At 54.6% G+C, this 24,867-nt stretch overlaps 1 protein-coding gene across 1 annotated transcript in view; it reads left to right on the forward strand.

Moving 5' to 3' along the window:
- Positions 1-13,693, forward strand: part of LOC142930568 (semaphorin-3G-like) — a 37,663-nt gene extending 23,970 nt beyond the window's left edge. The window contains exons 8-10 of the mRNA XM_076073420.1: positions 1,739-1,809; positions 12,206-12,396; positions 13,038-13,693. Coding sequence (XP_075929535.1) covers positions 1,739-1,809; positions 12,206-12,396; positions 13,038-13,655 — 880 coding nt within the window. The 3' untranslated portion in view covers positions 13,656-13,693. The remainder of the gene's footprint in view (positions 1-1,738; positions 1,810-12,205; positions 12,397-13,037) is intronic.
- Positions 13,694-24,867: the final 11,174 nt, after the last annotated feature.

The following is a 24,867-nucleotide window of genomic DNA, read 5'->3' on the forward strand; positions in this document are numbered from 1 at the left end:
CAGCAGGTAACTAACACGTCACACGCAGCAGGTGACTAACACGTCACACGCAGCAGGTAACTAACACGTCACACGCAGCAGGTGACTAACACGTCACACGCAGCAGGTGACTAACACGCCACACGCAGCAGGTGACTAACACGTCACACGCAGCAGGTGACCAGCACTCACACGCAGCAGGTAACTAACACGTCACACGCAGCAGGTGACCAGCACTCACACACAGCAGGTGACCACCACGTCACACGCGCAGCAGGTAACCACCACGTCACACGCAGCAGGTAATCAACACGTCACACGCAGCAGGTAACAGCACGTCACACGCAGCAGGTGACCACCACGTCACACGCAGCAGGTGACTAACACGTCACACGCAGCAGGTGACTAACACGTCACACGCAGCAGGTAACTAACACGTCACACACGCAGCAGGTGACTAACACGTCACGTGCAGCAGGTGACCAGCACTCACACGCAGCAGGTGACCAGCACGTCACACGCAGCAGGTAACTAACACGTCACACGCAGCAGGTGACTAACACGTCACGTGCAGCAGGTGACCAGCACTCACACGCAGCAGGTAACTAACACGTCACACGCAGCAGGTAACAGCACGTCACACACGCAGCAGGTGACCAGCACTCACACGCAGCAGGTAACTAACACGTCACACACGCAGCAGGTGACCAGTACGTCACAAGCAGCAGGTAACTAACAAGTCACACGCAGCCGGTGACCAGCACGTCACACGCAGCAGGTGACTAACACGTCACACACGCAGCAGGTGACTAACACGTCACACGCAGCAGGTGACCACCACGTCACACGCAGCAGGTAACTAACACGTCACACACGCAGCAGGTGACCAGCACGTCACACGCAGCAGGTGACCAGCACGTCACATGCAGCAGGTAACTAACACGTCACACGCAGCAGGTAACTAACACGTCACACGCAGCAGGTGACCAGCACGCCACATGCAGCAGGTGACCAGCACGCCACATGCAGCAGGTGACCAGCACGCCACATGCAGCAGGTGACCAGCACGTCACACGCAGCAGGTAACAGCACGCCACACGCAGCAGGTGACGAGCACGTCACACGCAGCAGGTGACCAGCACGTCACATGCAGCAGGTGACCAGCACGCCACATGCAGCAGGTGACCAGCACGTCACACGCAGCAGGTGACCAGCACGTCACACGCAGCAGGTGACTAACACGTCACACGCAGCAGGTGACCAGCACGTCACACGCTGCGCTCCACCGTGTAGCCTTGACAAGCTGTAGGGACAAGTGCTGTTAGCGAGTAGCGCCTGTGAAGGCCGGCATAGCACACGAGGGGGTGGGTGGCCAACACCACGCCCGGCCGCCTTTGTCTCCCCAGTGGCGATGTCTACACATCACACCGGGTATCATTTGAGGCCGAGTCGACCTAGGGGAGGCCCAGGACCGGTTCAGATAATCGTCACCGGTGTTGGCCGTGAGCGGGAATCGAACCCGGGGCGCCAGGTTCATAGCGCAGCGTAGCGCTGACCACTACACTGCCTCTCCCACACGCACACACGCACACACACGCACGCACACACGCACACACGCACACACACACACACGCGCACACACGCACACACGCGCGCACACGCACACACACACACACACGTGTCCATCGTTACACGTGAGCGGCAGGCGCGCGTCCCGCTGATGCGTGCCGTGGTGTGTTTGTCGTCGCCGTCGATGCAGCCGCAGGTTCCGGAGGCAGAACATCCTCAACGGCGATCCCTTCATGCAGTGCCTGGACCAGAACAACATCGGTAGGCACGGGTGCGCTGGTGGTGCGTGGCTTCCCCGGCTCGGCTTCACTCGCGTCGCCTCTCGCCGGAGAATCTTCGCCCGGTCCCATCGTCTCTCGCGTTGAGCCTTGGGGGCGCCGCTGTTAACCACCTCGCCTGGTCTACAGGAGGTCGCGGACTCGATCCCGACCCTGACACCCGTTGGTCACCACTTTGCACTCTGACGAGACGTTAACTACCTCGCCTGGTCCACAGGAGGTCGCGGACTCGATCCCGACCCTGACACCCGTTGGTCACCACTTTGCACTCTGACGAGACGTTAACTACCTCGCCTGGTCTACAGGAGGTCGCGGACTCGATCCCGACCCTGACACCCGTTGGTCACCACTTTGCACTCTGACGAGACGTTAACCACCTCGCCTGGTCTACAGGAGGTCGCGGACTCGATCCCGACCCTGACACCCGTTGGTCACCACTTTGCACTCTGACGAGATGTTAACTCCCTCGCCTGGTCCACAGAAGGTCGCGGACTCGATCCCGACCCTGACACCTGCTGCTGTGTATTTGGAGTTTGCCGTGTCTCTCTTTACTGATCTACATTTCCACGTGATGACGATGATGACGATGATGATGATGATGGGCAACCACTTCGACGAGCTCTCGTTTTTGACAGCCAGGCCGCTTCTGGAAGAGAGCTACGCAGCGTCTCAGCGGGGCTTTACCTCCTGGTAAAATTGAATTAAAAAAAAAGTTGAGTTTAGATTTGTGAGTCCGGCATTCCGACGGGCGACCGGTGGATGCTGCTGAGTGCTGTAGGGGCCGCGACGTACGGAGTGTTCCAGCAAAGCCACCGGTAGCTATGGCACTTTCAAATCATCGGCGAGATTGAAAGCACAATTTGTTTAGAGCTGCGTCCAGTTCGTTGTCCACCCCCCCCCCCCCAACCCCGCGCACCTCATTCCTAGCGTGGTTGGCTACGTGCGGTGGTGTGAAAAGAGTCCCACGTACACTTTACACTACACTATACACTACCTACACACTACACTATACACTGTAGACTACACTATACACTACACTATACACTACCTACACACTACACTATACACTGAAGACTGCACTATACACTACACTATACACTACCTACACACTAACACTATACACTGAAGACTACACTATACACTACACTATACACTACCTACACACTAAACTATACACTACCTACACACTACACTATACACTAAACTACACACTACACTTTACACTACACTATACACTACCTACACACTACACTATACACTACCTACACACTACACTTTACACTACCTACACACTACACTATACACTACCTACACACTACACTTTACACTACACTTTACACTACACACTAAACTATACACTACACTATACACTGTAGACTACACTATACACTACACTATACACTACACTATACACTACACTATACACTACACTATAATTGTAAACGTTGTAGTGGGTTTACTCTCCAACACACAACAACCGGTGTAGTGCTGTGCTTGTAACCAACTGGCCACGTTTTGTTTCCCTGTCAAACCCCCTCACCGATGGGCTTTGTCGGGACGGTGGTGTCGGGTTTAACGACACAACATTCATATTGCACGCGACCTCACACAAAGTCAACCCTCTACTCGTGGATTACATTTGTCCCAAAAGCCTTGCTTACTACGTGTGAGAGCTCACTGTGTGGTAAACTTACTACGTCTGAGAACTCACCGAGTGGTAAACTTACTACGTGTGAGAGCTCACTGAGTGGTAAACTTACTACGTGTGAGAGCTCACTGTGTGGTAAACTTACTACGTCTGAGAGCTCACTGAGTGGTATACTTACTACATGTGAGAGCTCACTGTGTGGTAAACTTACTACGTGTGAGAGCTCACTGTGTAGTAAACTTACTACGTGTGAGAACTCACTGTGTGGTAAACTTACTACGTGTGAGAGCCTACTGCGTGGTAAACTTACTACATGTGAGAGCTCACTGTGTGGTAAACTTACTACGTGTGAGAGCTCACTGTGTGGTAAACTTACTACGTGTGAGAGCTCACTGTGTGGTAAACTTACTACGTCTGAGAGCTCACTGTGTGGTAAACTTACTACGTGTGAGAGCTCACTGTGTGGTAAACTTACTACGTGTGAGAGCTCACTGTGTGGTAAACTTACTACGTGTGAGAGCTCACTGTGTGGTAAACTTACTACGTGTGAGAACTCACTGTGTGGTAAACTTACTACGTGTGAGAGCTCACTGTGTGGTAAACTTACTACGTGTGAGAACTCACTGTGTGGTAAACTTACTACGTGTAAGAGCTCACTGCATGGTAAACTTACTACGTGTGAGAGCTCACTGTGTGGTAAACTTACTACGTCTGAGAGCTCACTGAGTGGTATACTTACTACGTGTGAGAGCTCACTGTGTGGTAAACTTACTACGTGTGAGAGCCCACTGTGTGGTAAACTTACTACGTGTGAGAGCTCACTGAGTGGTATACTTACTACGTGTGAGAGCCCACTGTGTGGTAAACTTACTACGTGTGAGAGCTCACTGTGTGGTAAACTTACTACATCTGAGAGCTCACTGTGTGGTAAACTTACTACATCTGAGAGCTCACTGTGTGGTAAACTTACTACGTGTGAGAGCCCACTTTGTGGTAAACTTACTACGTGTGAGAACTCACTGTGTGGTAAACTTACTACGTCTGAGAGCTCACTGCGTGGTAAACTTACTACGTGTGAGAGTTCACTGTGTGGTAAACTTACTATGTCTGAGAGCTCACTGTGTGGTAAACTTACTACGTGTGAGAGCTCACTGAGTGGTAAACTTACTACGTGTGAGAGCTCACTGTGTGGTAAACTTACTACGTGTGAGAGCCCACTGAGTGGTAAACTTACTACGTGTGAGAACTCACTGTGTGGTAAACTTACTACGTGTGAGAACTCACTGTGAGGTAAACTTACTACGTGTGAGAGCTCACTGAGTGGTAAACTTACTACGTGTGAGAGCTCACTGTGTGGTAAACTTACTACGTGTGAGAGCTCACTGTGTGGTAAACTTACTACGTGTGAGAGCTCACTGTGAGGTAATCTTACTACGTCTGAGAGCTCACTGTGTGGTAAACTTACTACGTGTGGGAACTCACTGTGTGGTAAACTTACTACGTGTGAGAGCTCACTGTGTGGTAAACTTACTACGTCTGAGAGCTCACTGTGTGGTAAACTTACTACGTGTGAGAGCTCACTGTGTGGTAAACTTACTACGTGTGAGAGCTCACTGTGTGGTAAACTTACTACATGTGAGGTCACTGTGTGGTAAACTTACTACGTGTGAGAACTCACTGTGTGGTAAACTTACTACGTGTGAGAGCTCACTACGTGGTAAACTTACTACGTGTGAGAGCTCACTGAGTGGTAAACTTACTACGTGTGAGAGCTCACTGTGTAGTAAACTTACTACGTGTGAGAGCTCACTGTGTGGTAAACTTACTACGTGTGAGAGCTCACTGAGTGGTAAACTTACTACGTGTGAGAGCTCACTGTATGGTAAACTTACTACGTGTAAGAACTCACTGTGTGGTAAACTTACTACGTCTGAGAGCTCACTACGTGGTAAACTTACTACGTGTGAGAACTCACTGAGTGGTAAACTTACTACGTGTGAGAGCTCACTGTGGTAAACTTACTACGTCTGAGAACTCACTGTGTGGTAAACTTACTACGTGTGAGAGCTCAGTGTGGTAAACTTACTACGTCTGAGAGCTCACTGAGTGGTAAACTTACTACGTGTGAGAGCTCACTGTGTGGTAAACTTACTACATCTGAGAGGTCACTGAGTGGTAAACTTACTACGTGTGAGAACTCACTGCGTGGTAAACTTACTACGTGTGAGAGCTCACTGTGTGGTAAACTTACTACGTGTGAGAGCTCACTGAGTGGTAAACTTACTACGTGTGAGAACTCACTGAGTGGTAAACTTACTACGTGTGAGAGCTCACTGTGTGGTAAACTTACTACGTGTGAGAACTCACTGTGTGGTAAACTTACTATGTGTGAGAGCTCACTGTGTGGTAAACTTACTACGTGTGAGAGCTCACTGTGTGGTAAACTTACTACGTCTGAGAGCCCACTGTGTGGTAAACTTACTACGTGTGAGAACTCACTACGTGGTAAACTTACTACGTGTGAAAGTTCACTGTGTGGTAAACTTACTACGTGTGAGAGCTCACTGTGTGGTAAACTTACTACGTGTGAGAACTCACTGTGTGGTAAACTTACTACATCTGAGAGCTCACTGTGTGGTAAACTTACTACGTGTGAGAACTCACTGTGTGGTAAACTTACTACATCTGAGAGCTCACTGTGTGGTAAACTTACTACGTGTGAGAGCTCACTGCGTGGTAAACTTACTACGTGTGAGAGCTCACTGAGTGGTAAACTTACTACGTGTGAGAGCTCACTGTGTGGTAAACTTACTACGTGTGAGAACTCACTGTGTGGTAAACTTACTACATCTGAGAGCTCACTGTGTGGTAAACTTACTACGTGTGAGAACTCACTGTGTGGTAAACTTACTACATCTGAGAGCTCACTGTGTGGTAAACTTACTACGTGTGAGAGCTCACTGCGTGGTAAACTGCGCACTGTAGCGGTGGTGGTACCAGCGGTAGTACCAGCGGTGGTGGTACCAGCGGTGGTGGTACCAGCGGTAGTACCAGCGGTGGTACCAGCGGTGGTACCAGCGGTGGTACCAGCGGTGGTGGTACCAGCGGTAGTACCAGCGGTGGTACCAGCGGTGGTGGTACCAGCGGTGGTGGTACCAGCGGTGGTGGTACCAGCGGTGGTGGTACCAGCGGTGGTACCAGCGGTAGTACCAGCGGCGTGGTGCCGCGGGGGGGGGGGGGAGTGAAACGGGAATCTTTTTTGCCGGTTGGGAATTAAGCCCTGGGAGTGAAATTAATTTTAGTTTTGTTTGTTTTGTGATGTTTATTATCGAGGAGAGGACTCCCTCGGGGGGGCTGGGGGGGGGGGGCACGTGGTGCGGTTTTGCTGGGGCGGGGGGGGGGGGTAAGACAAAATGACACAAGGCTAAAGATCCCCCGTGTAGCATGAAAGGGCTGTTGGGGCAAGTGCTGTTCGCGAGCAGCAGCTACCTATGAAGGCCGGCACTGTGGCACACGACTAACACACATAGACACACACACACATAGACACACACGCACATAGACACACGCGCACATAGACACACACATAGACACGCACACATAGACACACCCGCACATAGACACACCCGCACATAGACACACGCGGAAATAGACACACCCACATAGACACACGCACACATAGACACACGCGCACATAGACACACCCACAAAGACACACCCGCACATAGACACACCCGCGCATAGACACACGCGCACATTGACACACGCGCACATTGACACACGCGCACATAGACACACCCACATAGACACACGCGCACATAGACACACCCACATAGACACACGCGCACATAGACACACCCACATAGACACACGCGCACATAGACACACCCACATAGACACAAGCGCACATAGACACCCACACATAGACACACGCGCACATAGACACCTCCAATAGACACACGCGCACATAGACACCCACACATAGACACACGCGCACATAGACGCACCCACATAGACACACGCACACATAGACACACCCACACATTACCACACCCACACATAGGCACACGCACACATAGACACACGCGCACATAGACACACATAGACAGACGCACACATAGACACACATAGACACAACAACAACCGCCATTCGCCACTAAGTGGCGGTGACGTCACCACGACGCTTGTGCCAGGCTATGTGCACCCTGAGGCCACGTGAAGTGTCGAACGCCCGCTGGCAGGTCACGGGGCAGACCCAGGTGCCACGGGTCGACTGACTGAGATGACTGGCTGATGCACCACCTGTGCCCCCTACTGTGCCAACCTGCTGTGCTTTAGCCACCCGGCGCTCCGCTCGTTGTTGTGAGTGTCGCTCCTCTGCCCTACGTTATTGTTGGAGGGCGACTAACTCCAACTGCCCAATAGCGTCCTTCACGAGCCTCCTCCACAGAGGCCGATCTTGACACCGCTGGTACCAGTCATCGGCAAGTCCACTCACCTACACGTCCTCCTGTACCACATCACTCCATCTCTTCTCCAGCCCGTGCCGCGCCCATTTAGCCCCCTCGATCCAGCCGAACAAAAGCTGTTTCGGCATGCGGTGGCTGGGCATGCGGTCTACATGACCCAGCCAACGCAGCCTTGCCTGCCGGAGGAGCTCACCAATGGGACCTTGCCCAGATTTTTCAAGGATTTGTGAGCTCCTCACACAATCCAGCCTGGTTAAACCCAAGATGGATCGTAGGCAGGCTAGCCTAAATGTTTCTAACCGGCGAAGATGTTCCATTAGGGGGGTCCACGTTTCGCAAGCGTAGAGAAGGGAGGGAATGACCATGGCCGAGAAGACCTGAAGCTTAGTGCGGAGCGACAGACCGGGTAGCTTCCACACAGCGTTACGCAACCGATGAAAAGATATTGCCGCTCGACTGATTCGGAGTGAGATCTCTGCTGTTAAACTGGAGCCGGTCATAAGCACACTGCCCAGGTATGGGAAACTCTCCACTCTCTCCACAACTACCCCATCACCGATTGGGAGTTGTGGGGGTGAGTGTCCGATGGTACAAAATACCCAGGCAGGTGCTTAGTTTTGGTGGGGCTGATGGTAAGGCCCCATCTCTTAGTGGCACACTCCAGTCTCAGCAGCAGCGTCTCCAACTCCTCCTCTGAATGAGCAGCTATTAACAAATCATCGGCATACATAACGTGGTTGAGCAATAGGGAGCCATCCCTTGACCGCACCCGGGCATCGATCAGCCTCCCATTATATCTGTACCATATGGAGATTCCCCTGGTACAGCTATTGAAGGCTTCACGAACTACGTGGTCAAAATAGATGTTAAATAATGTGGGAGCCAGAGGACATCCCTGTCGCACCCCAAGGTATACAGGGAATGGCTCTGACTCCCGGCCACGTAGGTTTACCCGGGCCCGCTCACCATCATGAAGGTCCTTAATGATCGTGAGCAGAGGTTCAGGTACTCCAAAAGCACGAAGAACAACCCAGAGCCCAGGCCTACTGATGGTATCATAGGCCTTGACCAGGTCAATAAAGCAGAGATGTAGGTCTTGCTGGAATTCCCTACACCTCTGCTGTAGCAGACGGACAGAAAATATGGCATCTGTGCAGGACCGCCCTTTCCTGAAACCGCATTGGGGCTCCGCAAGCCTCTCCTCAGCGTGCCTGGCAAGGCGATGTTGAATAATCCTTGCCAGGACCTTTCCCGGCACACTGAGGAGTGAGATGCCCCTGTAGTTGTTACAGTCTGTGCGGTCCCCCTTCTTAGAGAGGGGGACCACCAGGGCATCCTTCCAATCCTGCGGAACCCATCCAGTGGTCCAGACTGTTGTTATGATGTCATATAGGGCAGTCTGTGCACAAACGCCACCCTCCCTCAGCATTTCGCTTGGGAGATCATCTCTGCCCGCTGCCTTTCCTGGTCTCAGACTCTGGATCGCCTTCAGTACTTCCTTAACAGATGGCACCTCATTCAGCCACTCACAGGGGGTGACTTCCTCTTCCAATATTTGAGGCACCGCAGCCTTAGCAGGGTCATCCCCACTTTGTCCCACGATGTTTTCCATGTGGAGAGATGTCCCCTCCCCCAAGACTTCACAGAAATGCTCAGCAAATCTGCAAACCTGTCCCTGGGGGTCGGAGATTTGATCACCGTTTTTTCCCCTTATGATGGTAATAGGTGTGGCACTGCATGTTACTTTTTTGATGGAATAAAATAGGGATGTGTGATCGCGGGCCATTGAGACAGATTACATCTCCTCAGCAACCCGCGACCACCACCCATCCTTGCAGCGCCTCACGGCTATCCGAACCTCCGAGCGAAGGCTGCGGTAAGCTTTCTCATTCTCCAACGTGGGATGCTGTAGCCAATGAGAGTGGGCCTGTCGCTTTTTCTCAGCCATTTGAACACCTCCTCTGTCAGCCAGGTTATCTGGGGAGGTCTGGACCGTGTACCCAAAGCAGCTATTGAAGCTGCCTGAGTCACAGTCCTAAACCTCACCCATTTACCCTCGACATCTGGAGGAGTGGGGAACGATGCCAACCCCAGCCACAAGCGATGATGAAATTCTCGCTTACAACTTTCATCAGGCCACCTTAGGTTCGAATGGGGTCCTGGGTATACACCCACCACCAGAGTGGAAGAATGGCAGACGCATCTTACAGATGACTAGTCGATGGTCAGAGGGTAGATCAGCTCCACGGTAGGTCCTGGTGTCAAGGACATGGGCCCGCATCCGCTGGTCCGTCACTACGTACTCCAGCAGATGTTCTTGCTTGGACCCGGCATGCATCCATAATGTTATATGGATGCGCCGATGCCGGAACAGCATGTTGGTAATTACACGCCCATGGACTGCACAAAAATCTAGCAGCCTCCTACCATTGTTATTCATCTGATCTGTCCCATGCCTTCCAATCACTCCAGGCCAGGCACCAGCATCATGACCAACTCGGGCATTAAAGTCACCCAACAAGATGACTCTATCCCGAGGGGCCACTTTAGCTAGCACCTGTAACAGGAGGTCATAGAAGGCATCCGACTCATCGGCCTTGCCTGCATCCCTCCACGGATGTTCGTCTTCGGTGGGGGCATAAGTAACCACGACCACCACTCCTCGCCTTTGGTTGATGGGAAGGCGAGCCCAAAGTAGCCTAGGGCTTACAGCTTCCCACACCTCACCGCCACGCTCCCACGCCCCCTTCATTCTTTTGTTCAGAGGGAGAACCACACCCTGTTGTTCGGCAGTCTCCTGCCCCGAGTAGAGGACTGTCCGCTCCTCATGGTGGCAGGAGCCAGAGCCGGTCCACCGGACCTCCTGAATGCCACAGAGATCCAGGCGGTACCGGTCCAGCTCCCGACAGAGGAGTGGGAGTCTCTCCTCCGCAGTGAGCGTCCGAACATTCCACATGGCCATCCGTAGTGGCTTTTTGTTGTTTCTGGAGGAGCCCCGAGGGTAGAGATTAAATCTCCTGGCTCCGCCAAATGTGGTTTGGCCAGGAGACGTCATAGACGCCTGTCCCCCCGGGGCCTCCGGCACAAGCTTGTTAATTAAAATTTCGGTCGTAGTTTAGTGGTAGTTAATTGAAGGTGGAGGGGTAACCAGCCTGTCGCATCCGTCCAGAGCCCCCATTTAGCTGCTGTGGTGGTCACAGACGCCATAGACACACCCACACATAGACACACCCACACAGATAGACACACCCACACACATAGACACACCCACACACATAGACACACCCACACACATAGACACACCCACACACATAGACACACCCACACACATAGACACACCCACACACAGACGCACGTGCACGCAGGCCCGCCCAGGCGGTAATGACGAGCACTGAGGAGGAATGTGAGAATGGAGCTGCCTGAGGTTTGCAGGGAGGGAGGGGACGAGAGGGGAGGAGGGGAGGAGGGAGGGCCGGGTATCGTAGGCTGAGCAGGGGCCGAGACTGCTCTGGGCATCGGATGGGTGACTACCAAAACAAGACAAAGGTCCCCCGTGTAGCCCCGGACATAGTGTCGGGGCAAGTGCTGTTAGCGAGCTGCACCTATGAAGGCCAGCACCGTGGCACACGAGGGGGTGGGTAGCCAGCACCACGCCCGGCCGCCTTTGTCTCCCCAGCGGCGATGTTTACCACACACCGCACCAGGTGCTCATTTGAGGCTGAGTCGACCTAGGGGAAGAGGCCCAGGACCGGTTCAAATAATCGTCACCGGTGTTAGCCGCAGCGCGCTAACCGCTATGCCACCAACACCGCCACCACCAGCGCCGGGGCTTGCCAGGTGCTGTAGGCGCGGGGCTGCGCTGTGGGGTGGCCAGGAGGTGACAGCCGGCTCTGAGTGTCGGCCCCCTCGACTCCGGCCTCTCCCGGCTTCTCCCACGGGCAGCCGAACTCTCGCGACTCACGGAATCGGCCGTCAGGAACGGTGGTGGTGGTTGTTGTGGTGTCGGTGATACTGCTGGTGGTGATGCAGGTGCTAGTCGTGGTGATGTTGGTGGTGGTGCAGGTGGTAGTGGTCGTGGTGCTGGTGTGGTGCTGATGGTTATGGAGGTACTGGTGATGGTCTTGGTGTTGGCGGTGCTGGTGGAGGTGCTGGTGAAGATGGTGGTGGTGGTGACGGTGGTGGTGGTGGTGGTGGTGCTGACGGTGGTGGTGGTGGTGGTGCTGACGGTGGTGGTGGTGGTGGTGCTGCTGGGTGGTTCTCAGCGGAACAGGGGGTGGGCGTTGCGGGAGCGCTGGCCGTGCAGGATGAGCAGCAGCAGCAGGAGGAGCAGGAGGAGGAGCGTGTGGTGTTTGGCGTGGAGAGGAACAGCACCTTCCTGGAGTGTGTGCCCCGCTCGCTCCGCGCCACCATCACGTGGCACGTGCAGCACGCACACAGCGGCCTCACCCAGGAGGTGCGCACGCCACCACGCACCATGCACCACGCACCACGACACCACGCACCACGCACCACGACACCACGCCACCACGCACCACGCACCACGCCACCACGCCACCACGCACCACGCCACCACGCACCACTCACCACGCCACCACTCACCACGCACCACGCCACCACGCACCACGCCACCACGCACCACACCACCACGCACCGCGACGCCGTGACGCACCAACGCACCGCCATGACGCACCGCGCTTTCTCGCCGTAAATTAGTCTTTCAATTGAATCGATCAATTGCTCTACGGGCCAATCAATAAATCATGACATTGGTCAGTCATGCCATCCATCAATCAATTACTCTACGAGCCAATCACTGAATTATTAAATGTGCCAACGATTCCATACACCAATCAATTAGTCTACGAGTCAATCACTGAATTATTAAATGTGCCAACGATTCCATACACCAATCAATTACTCTACGAGTCAATCACTGAATTATTAAATATGCCAACGATTCCATACACCAATCAATTACTCTACGAGCTGCCAAGCAATTCAATCTGACAATCAGTAAACTTGACCTCACCGCTTCGCCTTCCCGCTCCTGCTCCCCCCCTGATCCCCCCCCCTGCCCCCCCCCCCGCCCCGCAGGTGAAGACGGACGAGCGCGTGGCGCGCACCCCCCACGGTCTGCTCTTCCGTGCGCTGCACCGCCTCGACGCCGGCGTCTACCGCTGCCGCTCGGCGGAGCGCGGCTTCACGCAGGGCCTGCGGCGCCTGCGCCTGCACGTCATCGCGGACGAGCGCGTGCGCGCCCTCGTCGCGCCCCGCCAACCCCACCACCACCACCGCCAACCCCACCACCACCGCCAACCCCACCACCACCACCACCACCACCGCCGCCGCGGGCGCCACGACGCCGACGACGCCGACGCCGACGACGCCGACGTCGTCTGCGCCTCGGCCGGGCCGGCGGGCCGGGGTCACGGGCACCGCGCCTGGCACGAGGGGCCCGCGCAGCCGCCGGGCCACGCCGGGGCCGCCGAGTACTGCGAGAGGGCGTGGTGCGCGGAGCGGGCGCGGCGCGGGCAGCAGGCCGCCGGCGCCGCCGGGTCCCCGGCCTCCTCCCCCCCCGTGCCGATGTCGCTCCCCGGCGCGGGCGGCGGAGGCGCGACGCGGCGGAGGGGGCCTCCGCACGACGGGCGGAGAGGCCGCGGCAAGGCCAAGCGCACGCCGAGACGCGCCGCGGTGCCGTCGCCGGGGCGGTGAGACGCACCGTGCCCTTGCGGGAGGGGTGGGGGTGTGGGGTCAATCTGGGGGGGGGGGGGGGTCTCCCGTGGCGGGGGGCAGGGGGGGTGGGGGTTTCCCGCAGCTCCGATTCGCATGGTTGGCTACGTACGGTGCGAAGGAAGTTCAACAAATCTACGGTACAGGGAGAAGATCCGGTAGTGAGATCTGGTGAGTAGATCCAGGAGTGATATTTGGTGAGTAGATCCGGTAGTGAGATCTGGTGAGTAAATCCGGTAGTGAGATCTGGTGAGAAGATCCGGTAGTGAGATCTGTTGAGTAGATCTGGTAGTGAGATCTGGTGAGAAGATCCGGTAGTGAGATCTGGTGAGTAGTTCCGGTAGTGAGATCTGGTGAGAAGATCCGGTAGTGAGATGTGGTGAGAAGATCCGGTAGTGAGATCTGGTGAGTAGATCCGGTAGTGAGATGTGGTGAGAAGATCCGGTAGTGAGATCTGGTGAGTAGATCCGGTAGTGAGATCTGGTGAGTAGATCCGGTAGTGAGATCTGGTGAGAAGATCCGGTAGTGAGATCTGGTGAGTAGATCCGGTAGTGAGATCTGTTGAGTAGATCCAGGAGTGAGATTTGGTGAGTAGATCCAGGAGTGAGATCTGGTGAGTAGATCCAGGAGTGAGATCTGGTGAGTAGATCCGGTAGTGAGATCTGGTGAGTAGATCCAGGAGTGAGATCTGGTGAGAAGATCCGGTAGTGAGATCTGGTGAGAAGATCCGGTAGTGAGATCTGGTGAGTAGATCCGGTAGTGAGATCTGGTGAGAAGATCCGGTAGTGAGATCTGGTGAGTAGATCCGGTAGTGAGATCTGGTGAGAAGATCCGGTAGTGAGATCTGGTGAGAAGATCCGGTAGTGAGATCTGTTGAGTAGATCGCGTAGTGAGATCTGGTGAGTAGTTCCAGTTAATCTGGCTGCTTGCACACAAGATGATTTGACCTGCATGTGTGTGTGTGCATGTGTAGAAGTAGTTGCCCCAACAAGGGAACATCAGGAGCGGGGGCAGAACGGTTAGCGCACTGCACCACGAACCCCCAGCAAACTCCAAATATAGAGCAGGCGTCAGGGTCGGGATCGAACCCACGACCTCCTGTATACCAGGCGAGGTAGTTAACATCTCCCAGCCACCGCGGTGCCCACACGTTCGAACTGGGGGATGCAAAGGCGGCCGGGCGCGGTGCTGTCCACAGCTAACCATCCTCGTTGGACACCTGTTAAAGAAGAGAGCTTTATAGCTCATCGGCTTTCTTCCAGTATACATACAATATTCTAATTCTGTTTAAAGTGAACGGAGGCGAGAAGGGTGGGTGGTGGGCAGCCCCCTCTCTAACCCCCACACAGCCCCCCCCCTTTATCCCCCACACAGCCCCCCCCTCTACCCCCCACACGCCCCCCCCCCCCTTACCCCCCCCTTATGTGACCTCTTGCCCAGCAAGATTGCCCTTGTACAGTGACGACAAACAACCCCGGCGTCCGCTATTGGTGCTAAGAAGTGTCACCGGCAACCTTGAAGCGGAGCTACTGCGGTTTATTAATGTAATGATGTGTATAGAAGCGTTGCTTTCTTCGTCAACGGCGCGATGCGCACTGTCGCGAGCGGACACACACTTGGCCCGCGCACGCGTGTACATATTTCTACCGTCGAGTCCTCCGCGGTAATTTTTGTTTTTAAAGAGAAAGCATCCGCCGGCAACTCCCTCCGCTGCAGTGGTTTTTCGAGCGCGTCCGCGACCTCCGCTAGGATGGCCGCGCTCCGTCGCAGGGGGGGGGGTGTCGTGATGGTAGGGGGGGGGGGCGGGAGCGGTGGTGCCGCGGTTACCGCCGCGAAGGCACGGCCAGCCCCAGTTGAATTTCCCATTTGACGGCGAACGCCAGCCGTGCGGCTGGCCTCGGGCCTCCGCGAGCGTCTCCTCCGTGTCCTTAACCAACCGGCAATGCACCAGCGCGGTGAAGTATGGTCAAACTGGAAGTAAACTATTTTTTATTCTACCAGGTGAAGGGCGCCATTGAGCTGCTGTGTTGTTGTAGCTCTTTCTCAAAAGCGACCCTGGGCTATCGCAAATGATAGTTTAACTGAGTGGCTTGTGATCACCTTCATCACGTGGACATTTCTAAGTAGCCAGATTACTCGAAACGCGTAACGTCGATTGTCAATGTGTAGGGGGAAACCGGAGGACCCGGAGAAAAATCCTCGCGGCCACGGCGAGAGAGACACCGCAAAACCCCAAATATACAGCAGCAGCAGCAGCAGGCGTGAGGGTCGGGATCGAACCCACGACCACCTGTATACCAGGCGAGGTAGTTAACATCTCCTACCCACCGTGGCTACCCCCCCCCCACCCCCCAAAGAGGCATTCGTCCAGCGGTGGATTGACGTAATTGGCTGTAAATAATTGTACTGAAACTTCACGGCGTTCGGTGATGGTATTTAAGATATGAGCGCACGTGCCGTACACGCGTTCGTGAATGTACCCGCGGGCGTGTCGGAAAGTTGGACAATCAGATAAACGTGGGCTTGTCCTGGACCGAGCGAGATGCTGTGGGGTTGTCTCTCTGTTGCCGACGTTTCAGGCCGGGCCAAGACGTGAAGAAGTCACGGAGAGGTATACTGGGTGTGGGGCGAGGTCGTGGGTCTTGTGGGGTGAGGTCGTGTGGGGGGAGGTCGTGGGTCGTGTGGAGTCAGGTCATGGTGTCGTGTGGGGTGAGGTCGTGTGGGGTGAGGTCGTGTGGGGTGAGGTCGTGGGTCGTGTGGGGTGAGGTCGTGTGGGGGGAGGTCGTGGATCGTGTGGGGTGAGGTCATGTGGGGTGAGGTCGTGTGGGGTGAGGTCGTGTGGGGTGAGGTCGTGAGTCGTGTGGGGTGGTGTCGTGTGGGGTGGTGTCGTGTGGGGTGAGGTCATGTGGGGTGAGGTCGTGTGGGGTGAGGTCATGTGGGTTGAGGTCGTGTGGGGTGGTGTCGTGTTGGGTGAGGTCGTGTGGGGTGGTGTCGTGTGGGGTGAGGTCATGTGGGGTGGTGTCGTGTGGGGTGAGGTCATGGGTCATGTGACCTATGAGCTGTACGATTGCTGGCCCTTTAAAGACATTCTGACCGCCCCTACTGGACAGCTGTGGAAAAGAAGAGCTTCATAGCTCATCGAATTCATCCGGCATACACAAATATTCCGACGTGAGACTGAGCTCCTGCCACTCGTGTGGCGCTTCTTTCCCGTGCACAGCGCTGCAGAGACAGTGGTGGAAATTCCACATTCCTGTGGCAGGGTAGGGGGTGCGAGTCGCATCAAAGGACAACCACTGCTGAGCTTCCCCCACTCACAAATTGGTTTCATATTTTATTCACTCCCCGAGCGAGCGATGATGATGATGAGTCAACTTGCCCAAACCTTGCATTTGAACTCGCCACCAATGAACATCTACCAGTCCATAATCTCTGGTTCTAACTCCTACAGCCAAACTCCCCCCCCCCCGTCCCTCCCGTGCCTATATAAAGCCACAACAGCGGATATTTTTTTCTCACCTGAAGACGGCCGCCTGTGTTGCGACCGAAACGTCGTGTTTTCTTTTATTTTCTATCTACGTGACTTTACCGAAAGAACCAAAGAGTATGGATTCGTGCAGTCACGAAAGCTTCAAATCAATATTGAACTCCCGTGGTAAACTGCACTCCCGTGGTAAACTGGACTCCCATGGCAAACTGGACTGCCGTGGTAAACTGGACTCCCGTGGTAAACTGGACTGCCGTGGTAAACTGGACTCCCATGGCAAACTGGACTGCCGTGGTAAACTGGACTCCCGTGGTAAACTGGACTGCCGTGGTAAACTGCACTCCCATAGTAAACTGGACTCCCGTGGTAAACTGGACTGCCGTGGTAAACTGGACTCCCATGGTAAACTAAACTCCCGTGATAAACTGCACTCCCGTGGTAAACTGCACTCCCGTGGTAAGAGGGAGCCACGTCATTTCATTCCAATTTCAAGGGCCGACTTCTGCCGTCCTTCAAGAGCCGCGGCGCCTCTGAAGCGCTGCGCGGACGCCTGCTGCTGCTGCTGGGGCTTTGACGGACGACGCCCAAACTTTACACCACCGCCCACCCCCACTCGTGGTGGTGGTGGACAGAGGGGTAACACGGTGGTGAGATGTTTACTACCTCGCCTGGTATGCAGGAGGTCGTGGGTTCGATCCAGACCCTGACGCCTGCTGCTGCTGTATATTGCGAGTTTGCGTGTCTCTCTCTCCCTGTAGAGATGTTAACTACCTCGCCTGGTCTACAGGAGGTCCTGGGCTCGATCCCGACCCTGACGCCTACTGCTGCTGTATATGTTGGAGTGTGCGTGTCTCTCTCTCCCTGTAGAGATGTTTACTACCTCGCCTGGTCTACAGGAGGTCGTGGGTTCGATCCCGACCCTGACGCCTGCTGCTGCTGTGTATGTTGGAGTTTGCGTGTCTCTTTCTCTCCCCGTAGTGGTCGCGTGGATTTGTGCTCCGTGGATCCTCCGGGTTTCCCAACTCCCCCCCCCACATTGAGCATCAGCGTCACGCATTCAGAGAGTCATTTGGCTGCTGAAACATTTCCACGTGATGATGATGATGATGACGACGATGATGATATCAGCCGCCTGCTTGAGCGATCATTTGTGATAGCCGCCTGGTCGCTTCTGTAAACGAGCCACTCAGCTCAGTGGGGCCTTGCAGCTGATAGAATCAAATACAAATGAAATTCCCTCTCACCCCCCCCTCCCCCCACCTGGCTCCCTGCTCGCTGATGAATCTTAACGAGCGGCGTGGCAGACGTCCGATAGGGATCGTGGTGCGGGGTGACGTGGGTCGCGGGGGGGGGTGGACACGGTCTCGTGGTTATTCACCCGTGGTTATTCACCCGTGGTTATTCACCCGTGGTTATTCACCCGTGGTTATTCACCCGTGGTTATTCACCCGTGGTTATTCACCCGTGGCTATTCACCCGTGGTTATTCACCCGTGGTTATTCACCCGTGGTTATTCATCCGTGGTTATTCACCCGTGGTTATTCACCCGTGGTTATCCGTGGCCGATTTCCCGGGGGGGGTGGGGTTCATGCGTTTAAAGCCTCCTCCTCTCTCTCTCTCAATCCCTCCCTTAAAATGCGGCACTTTTAATAAGGAGGGGGGCGCGCTCGTTAAATCATTAAGGGGCCTCGCCGGTTCGAGGCGGAGATGGATGTTGGGCTAACGGGTCGTGGGAGAAGTAATAACGGGTGAGGGGGGGTCGTAGCTGGACTGTGGATCGGCGAGCGCAGACGCACGGATTGTAGAGGCATCGTCATCGCGTCGATATTCATCATCCAGCGGCGGATAGACCGTGGTGACGGTGACTACACTGAGGGACAGAGAGAGGAACACGTGGATCGGCGAACACGCGCAGGGTAGAGGCATCGTCATCGCGTCGATTTTCATCATCCAGCGGTGGATAGACCGTGGTGATGCTGATTGCACTGAGGAACACGTGGTTTAGAGAAGCGTTCTGTGTGTTCGTTCGTTGTCCTTCCCCAGCACCTCCCATTAGCACGGTTGGCAACGTACGGTGCGAAAGAAGTTCAACGCGCATACAACATACAGTGCGTAGCACAGCGCGCTAACCGCGACACCACCGCTCCCCCAACACACAGACACACACAGACACACACAGACACAGACACACACAGACACAGCAGCAGCAGCAACGACACACAGATGGACGGCACAAGTGGGCAGACAGACAGACGGCCAGACAGACGTAACACCTTAGTTGGACAGCGTGCAAGGCGCGTAACGAGACACACACCGGAGTGAAACTCGATTTTGATTAAATGCCACGGGGGGTGGAGGTGAGGGGGGGGGACACGGGGGGTGAGGGGGGGCACGGGGGGTGGGGAGGGCACGCGTGTGGAATGCGACGCGGAAATCTGATAACAGATTCCCCACAACCACCCCCACTAGAACTACCCCCACCACCACCCCTACCACCCCCACTACCACCAGCCCCACCAACACCTCCACCACCACCACAACACCACACTCCCACCATCATCACCCCCACCACCACCAACAACAACAACCGACATTCGCCACTAAGTGGCGGAGACGTCAGCACGGCGCTTGTGCCAGGCTAGGTGCGCCTTGAGGCCACGTGAAGTGTCGAACGCCCGCTGGCAGGAGGTCACGGGGCAGACCCAGGTGACACGGATCGACCAACTGAGATGACTGGCAAATGCACCACCTGTGCCCCCTACTGTGCTAACCTGCTGTGCTTTAGCCACCCGGCGCTCCGCTCGTTGTTGTGAGCGTCGCTCCTCCGCCCTCCATTGTTGTTGGAGGGCGACTGCCTCCAACTGCCCAGTAGCGTCCTTCACGAGCCTCCTCTACAGAGGCCGGTCTTGACACCGCTGGCACCAGTCATCGGCAAGTCCACTCAGCTCTACCTCCTCCTGTACCACATCACTCCATCTCTCCTCTAGCCCGTGCCGCGCCCATTTAGCCCCTTCGATCCGGCCGAACAAAAGCTGTTTTGGCATGCGGTGGCTGGGCATGCGGGCTACATGACCCAGCCATCGCAGCCTTGCCCGCCGGAGGGGCTCACCGATGGGATTTTGTACAGATCTTTCAAGGATTTGTGAGCTCCTCACACAATCCAGCCTGGTTAAACCAAGGATGGATCGTAGGCAGGCCAGCCTAAATGTTTATAACCGGCAAAGATATTTCATTAGGGTGGTCCACGTTTGGCAAGCGTAGAGAAGGGAGGGCATAACTATGGCCGAGACCTGAAGCTTAGTGCGGAGCGACAGACCAAGTAACTTCCACACAGCGTTACGCAACCGATGAAGAGATATTGCCGCTCGATTGATTAGGAGTGAGACCTTTGCTGTCAAACTGGAGCCGGTCATGAGCACACTGCCCAGGTATGGGAAACTCTCCACTCTCTCCGCAAGTGCCCCTTCACCGATTGGGAGTTGTGGGGGTGGAGTGTCCGAAAGTACAACATACCCAGGCAGGTTTTTAATTTTGGTGTGGCTGATGGTAAGGCCCCACCTCTTATTGGCATGCTCAATGTTCAGCAGCAGCGCCTCCAACTCCTTATCTTATTGAGCAGCAGTCATCATGCCTTGACTGCACCCGGGCATCGAATATCCTCTCATATCTGTACCAGATGAAAATTCCTCCAGTACAGCTATCAAAGGCTTTACGAACTACGTGGTCGAAATAGATGTTAAATAATGTGGGAGTCAGAGGACATCCCTGTCGCACCCCAAGGTGAACAGGGAATGGCTCCGACTCCTGGCCACGTAGTTTTATCCGGGCCCGCTCACCATCATGAAGGTCCTTAATGATCGTGAGCAGAGGCTCAGGGACTCCTAAAGCACGAACAACAACCCAGAGCCCAGGCCTACTGATGGTATCATAGGCTTGACCAGGCTAACAAGGCAGAGGATGTAGGTCTGTCATCTGTGACGGTCCAGCTCGCTTCTAAAAAAAAAACAACCAGCTACACTAGCTCCAGTGGGCCTTACCTGTTAAAATAATAAAACAAATAAAGAGTTTAGTTTCATGGGTTTAGAACGTTGTTTACAAACCTCGCACCGAGCGTAACCTCCGCTCAATGATGAACTCTGGACAATTATCGTAATTATCTGTCCCTACACTTTAGAAAATGCAAGAATGGATTTTGTTTTACACATCGCATCTGGGAGTGTATACGTAGGGGTTCTTTTTTTTTCCCCAGCAGCAAATGGTTCAACACGAGCAACACTTTGAATCGGTTTTGACATTAATCGTCTCATCGGCAGAAGTCAGGATCGCTTGAACGAATGCTGGCGGACTACCGGATGTTTGCAGGCCCACTGAGCTACGTCGCCCCCTTTCAGAAGCCACGCAGCCATCACGAATGATAGCTCAACGAAGTGGGCTCATCATCATCATCACGAATGATAGCTCAACGAAGTGGGCTCATCATCATCATCATCACTTGGACATTTATCGCAGCCAAATACTCTGAACTCCGTGATGTCGATTCTAAATATGGAGGGGGAAACCGGAGGATCCGGAGAAAAATCCACGCGACCACAGGGAGAGAGAGAGAGAGACACGCAAACTCCAAATATACAGCAAGCGTGAGGGTCGGGATCTAACTCACGACCTCCTGTATGTCAAGGTAGGTAGTCAACATCTCCCCAGTTGAAATCATTATGAACTTATGTAAGTGGCCGGCTGAAATTGCGTTGTCTCTCGGTGGGAGTCCACGTTCCAGCGTCGTGCGGGGGAGGGGAGGGGCTGGGGGTGCAGGGGAGGGGCTGGGGGTGCAGGGGGAGGGGCTGGGAGTGCAGGGGGAGGGGAGGGGCTGGGGGTGGGTGCAGGGTTTGGGGGGGGCTAGCGGTGGGGGCGATGGGATGTGGGTGGCTGCTCAGGCCACAGGTTGACCTTTGGGAATTTGAACTTTCCCTTTTGTGTGCTCGCGTGTTGGGTGGGGAGGAGGAGGTTTGGTAATTTAATTTCATTTCATTTATTCTTATTATTACTTTGACATTCCACACGCACAGCCCTCTTGTGGGCGAATGTGTGCCCGAGAGGGAGCTGGGCGGACAGACAGACGGACGATTAGACACGCAGATGGACATGTGGATGGTTGTGCGGACAGGTAGACGGACATTATAGCAGACAGACAGGGGACACGGCCAGTCACGAATGGAGAGATCCAGAAGCGGACACACGAGGGAGTGGGTGGCCAGAACCACGCCCGGCCGCCTTTGAATGCGCAGTGGCGATGTTTAACAGTCCGCACCAGGTACACATTTGATGCTGAGTCGACCTAGGGGAAGCCCAGAACCCATTCAGATAGTCGGCGCTGGTGTTGGGTTCGTAGCACAGTGCGCTAACCGCTACACGACCGCTCCAAAGACAATGATCCCCTCGTGTAGCCTTAACAGACTGTCCGGGTAAGTGCTGTTTAGGAAGCAGCACCTATGAAGGCCGGCACGGCACACGAGGGGGTGGGTGGCCAGCACCACGCCCGACCGCACTACCACCACCAGCAACACCACCACTACTGCCACCACTAACAACAACACAAACAACAACCGCCAATCGCCACTAAGTGGCGGGGACGTCACCACGTCGCTTGTGCCAGGACATGTGCACGTTGAGGCCACGTGAAGTGTCGAAAACCCGTTGGCAGGAGGTCACGGGGAAGACCCAGGTGCCACAGGTCGACTGACTGAGACGACTGGCCGATGCACCACCTGTGCCCCCTACTGTGCCAACCTGCTGTGCTTTAGCCACCCGGCGCTCCGCTCGTTTTTGTGAACGTCACTCCTCCACCCTCCGTTGTTGTTGGATGGCGACTGCCACCAACAGCCCAGTAAAAAGGGGAAAACCCCTATTATTATTATATTTTGGAACTGGCAAAGGAGGTCTCATGATGTAGATGCTCACCCCGAGCCCTCATTACTTTGATAGTGCATTGTCTTTGAGCTGTGTACGCCTTTTGGCGTCATCTGGTCGAGCACCAATTGGGTCGAGGATCAAAAGAAAGCCGTCCCTTGGTGTGGACCAATCAGTTTCAAGGACAATGCATATATTATCATAGTATGTTTTTTGTTTGCATTTTGACTGCAGGTATTGTGGTTAATTCAGACATGAATCCTTGTAAAAAGGTTTCAGTTTTGTTGCCAGAAAAAAGGGGAAAAACCCTATTATTACGAACAAAAGCTGTTTGGGCATGCGGTGGCTGGACATGCGGGCTACATGGTCCAGTCAACGCAGCCTTGCCTGCCGGAGGAGCTCACTGATGGGACCTTGCCCAGATCTTTCAAGGATTTGTGAGCTCCTCACACAATCCAGCCTGGTTAAACCCAGGATGGATCGTAGGCAGGCCAGCCTAAGTGTTTCTAACCGGCGAAGATGTTCCATCAGGGGGGTCCACGTTTCGCAAGCGTAGAGAAGGGAGGGAATGACCGTGGCCGAGAAGAACCGAAGCTTAGTGCGGAGCGACAGACCAGGTAGCTTCCACACAGCGTTACGCAACCGATGAAAATATATTGCCGCTCGACTGATTCGGAGTGAGACTTTTGCTGTCAAAGCGGAGTCGCTCATGAGCACACTGCCCATGTAGGAGAAGCTCAGCGTGTTGGGGGGTGGGGAGGAGGCTCTAACCGCTCCACCGTCATCATCATCATCACCACCACCACCACCACCTCCTCCGCCTCTTGGCTGAAATTAAATTAAACGAGGGGAGTCAGGGAAAAACGTGGGGGGGGGGGGAGCTCAGGTCTATAAATCGTGGCGCAGTTTTGTTTATTGCTGTGTGTTTGTCTCGGGGGGGGTGGTGGCGAGAGAGGAGAAACAACGTCCCAGAGGATGAATGTTCATTCGCGTGGGGGTGGTTGTGATCGGGTTGGCAGGGTTCTCAGCTGCTGCTGGCGCCGTTCAGAGACATCGCCACGCACCCCTAAGATTCATGAGCGTGTTTGTTGTTCCACGTTTTAATCCATTACCGCCGGGATAGCATCGCGGTCGTTAAGTCATTGTCTCTTCATCCGCCTCCTCCTGTTGGTGCATGGTAACAAACTGCTGCTGCTGCTGTTGTTGTTGTTCGTTTTTGGTAGTTGTTTTTGCTTCTTGTTGTTGTTAGTGAAGCGCCTCGCGAGTGCCGACTGTCGCCACCGACGTTCACGGTTCGTGATTGGCCCACGGGGCCAGGGCGCCCGCGAGTGACGTTTAAGGCGAAGGGGACCAGGAGATTTGTCAGCAATTCTGGCAGCTGCCTGGTGGTGGTGATGATGACGACGACGACAATGAAAACGATGATGACGGTGACGATGATGATGACGATGTTGATGACGACGATGATGATGATGACTAAGATGACGATGATGATGACAATGACGATTAAGATGACGATGATGATGACGATGATGATGATGATGACGAAGATGACGACGATGATGACGATGATGACGACGATGATGATGATGATGACGATGAAGATGACGATGATGACGATGAAGATGACGACGATGATGACGATGATGACGACGATGACGACGAAGATGACGACGATGATGACGATGAAGATGATGAAGATGACGATGATGATGACGATGAAGATGACGATGATGACGACGATGACGATGCTGCCGGTTGTTCAATCCGTGACGAGGCTCAGTCAGGGTCCCGGTGACTCCG

The sequence above is a fragment of the Petromyzon marinus genome, chromosome 42 (genome assembly GCF_048934315.1).
Source record: "Petromyzon marinus isolate PM22_M1 ecotype Great Lakes invasive population chromosome 42, UKy_Petmar_22M1.pri1.0, whole genome shotgun sequence".
Lineage (NCBI taxonomy): Eukaryota > Metazoa > Chordata > Hyperoartia > Petromyzontiformes > Petromyzontidae > Petromyzon > Petromyzon marinus.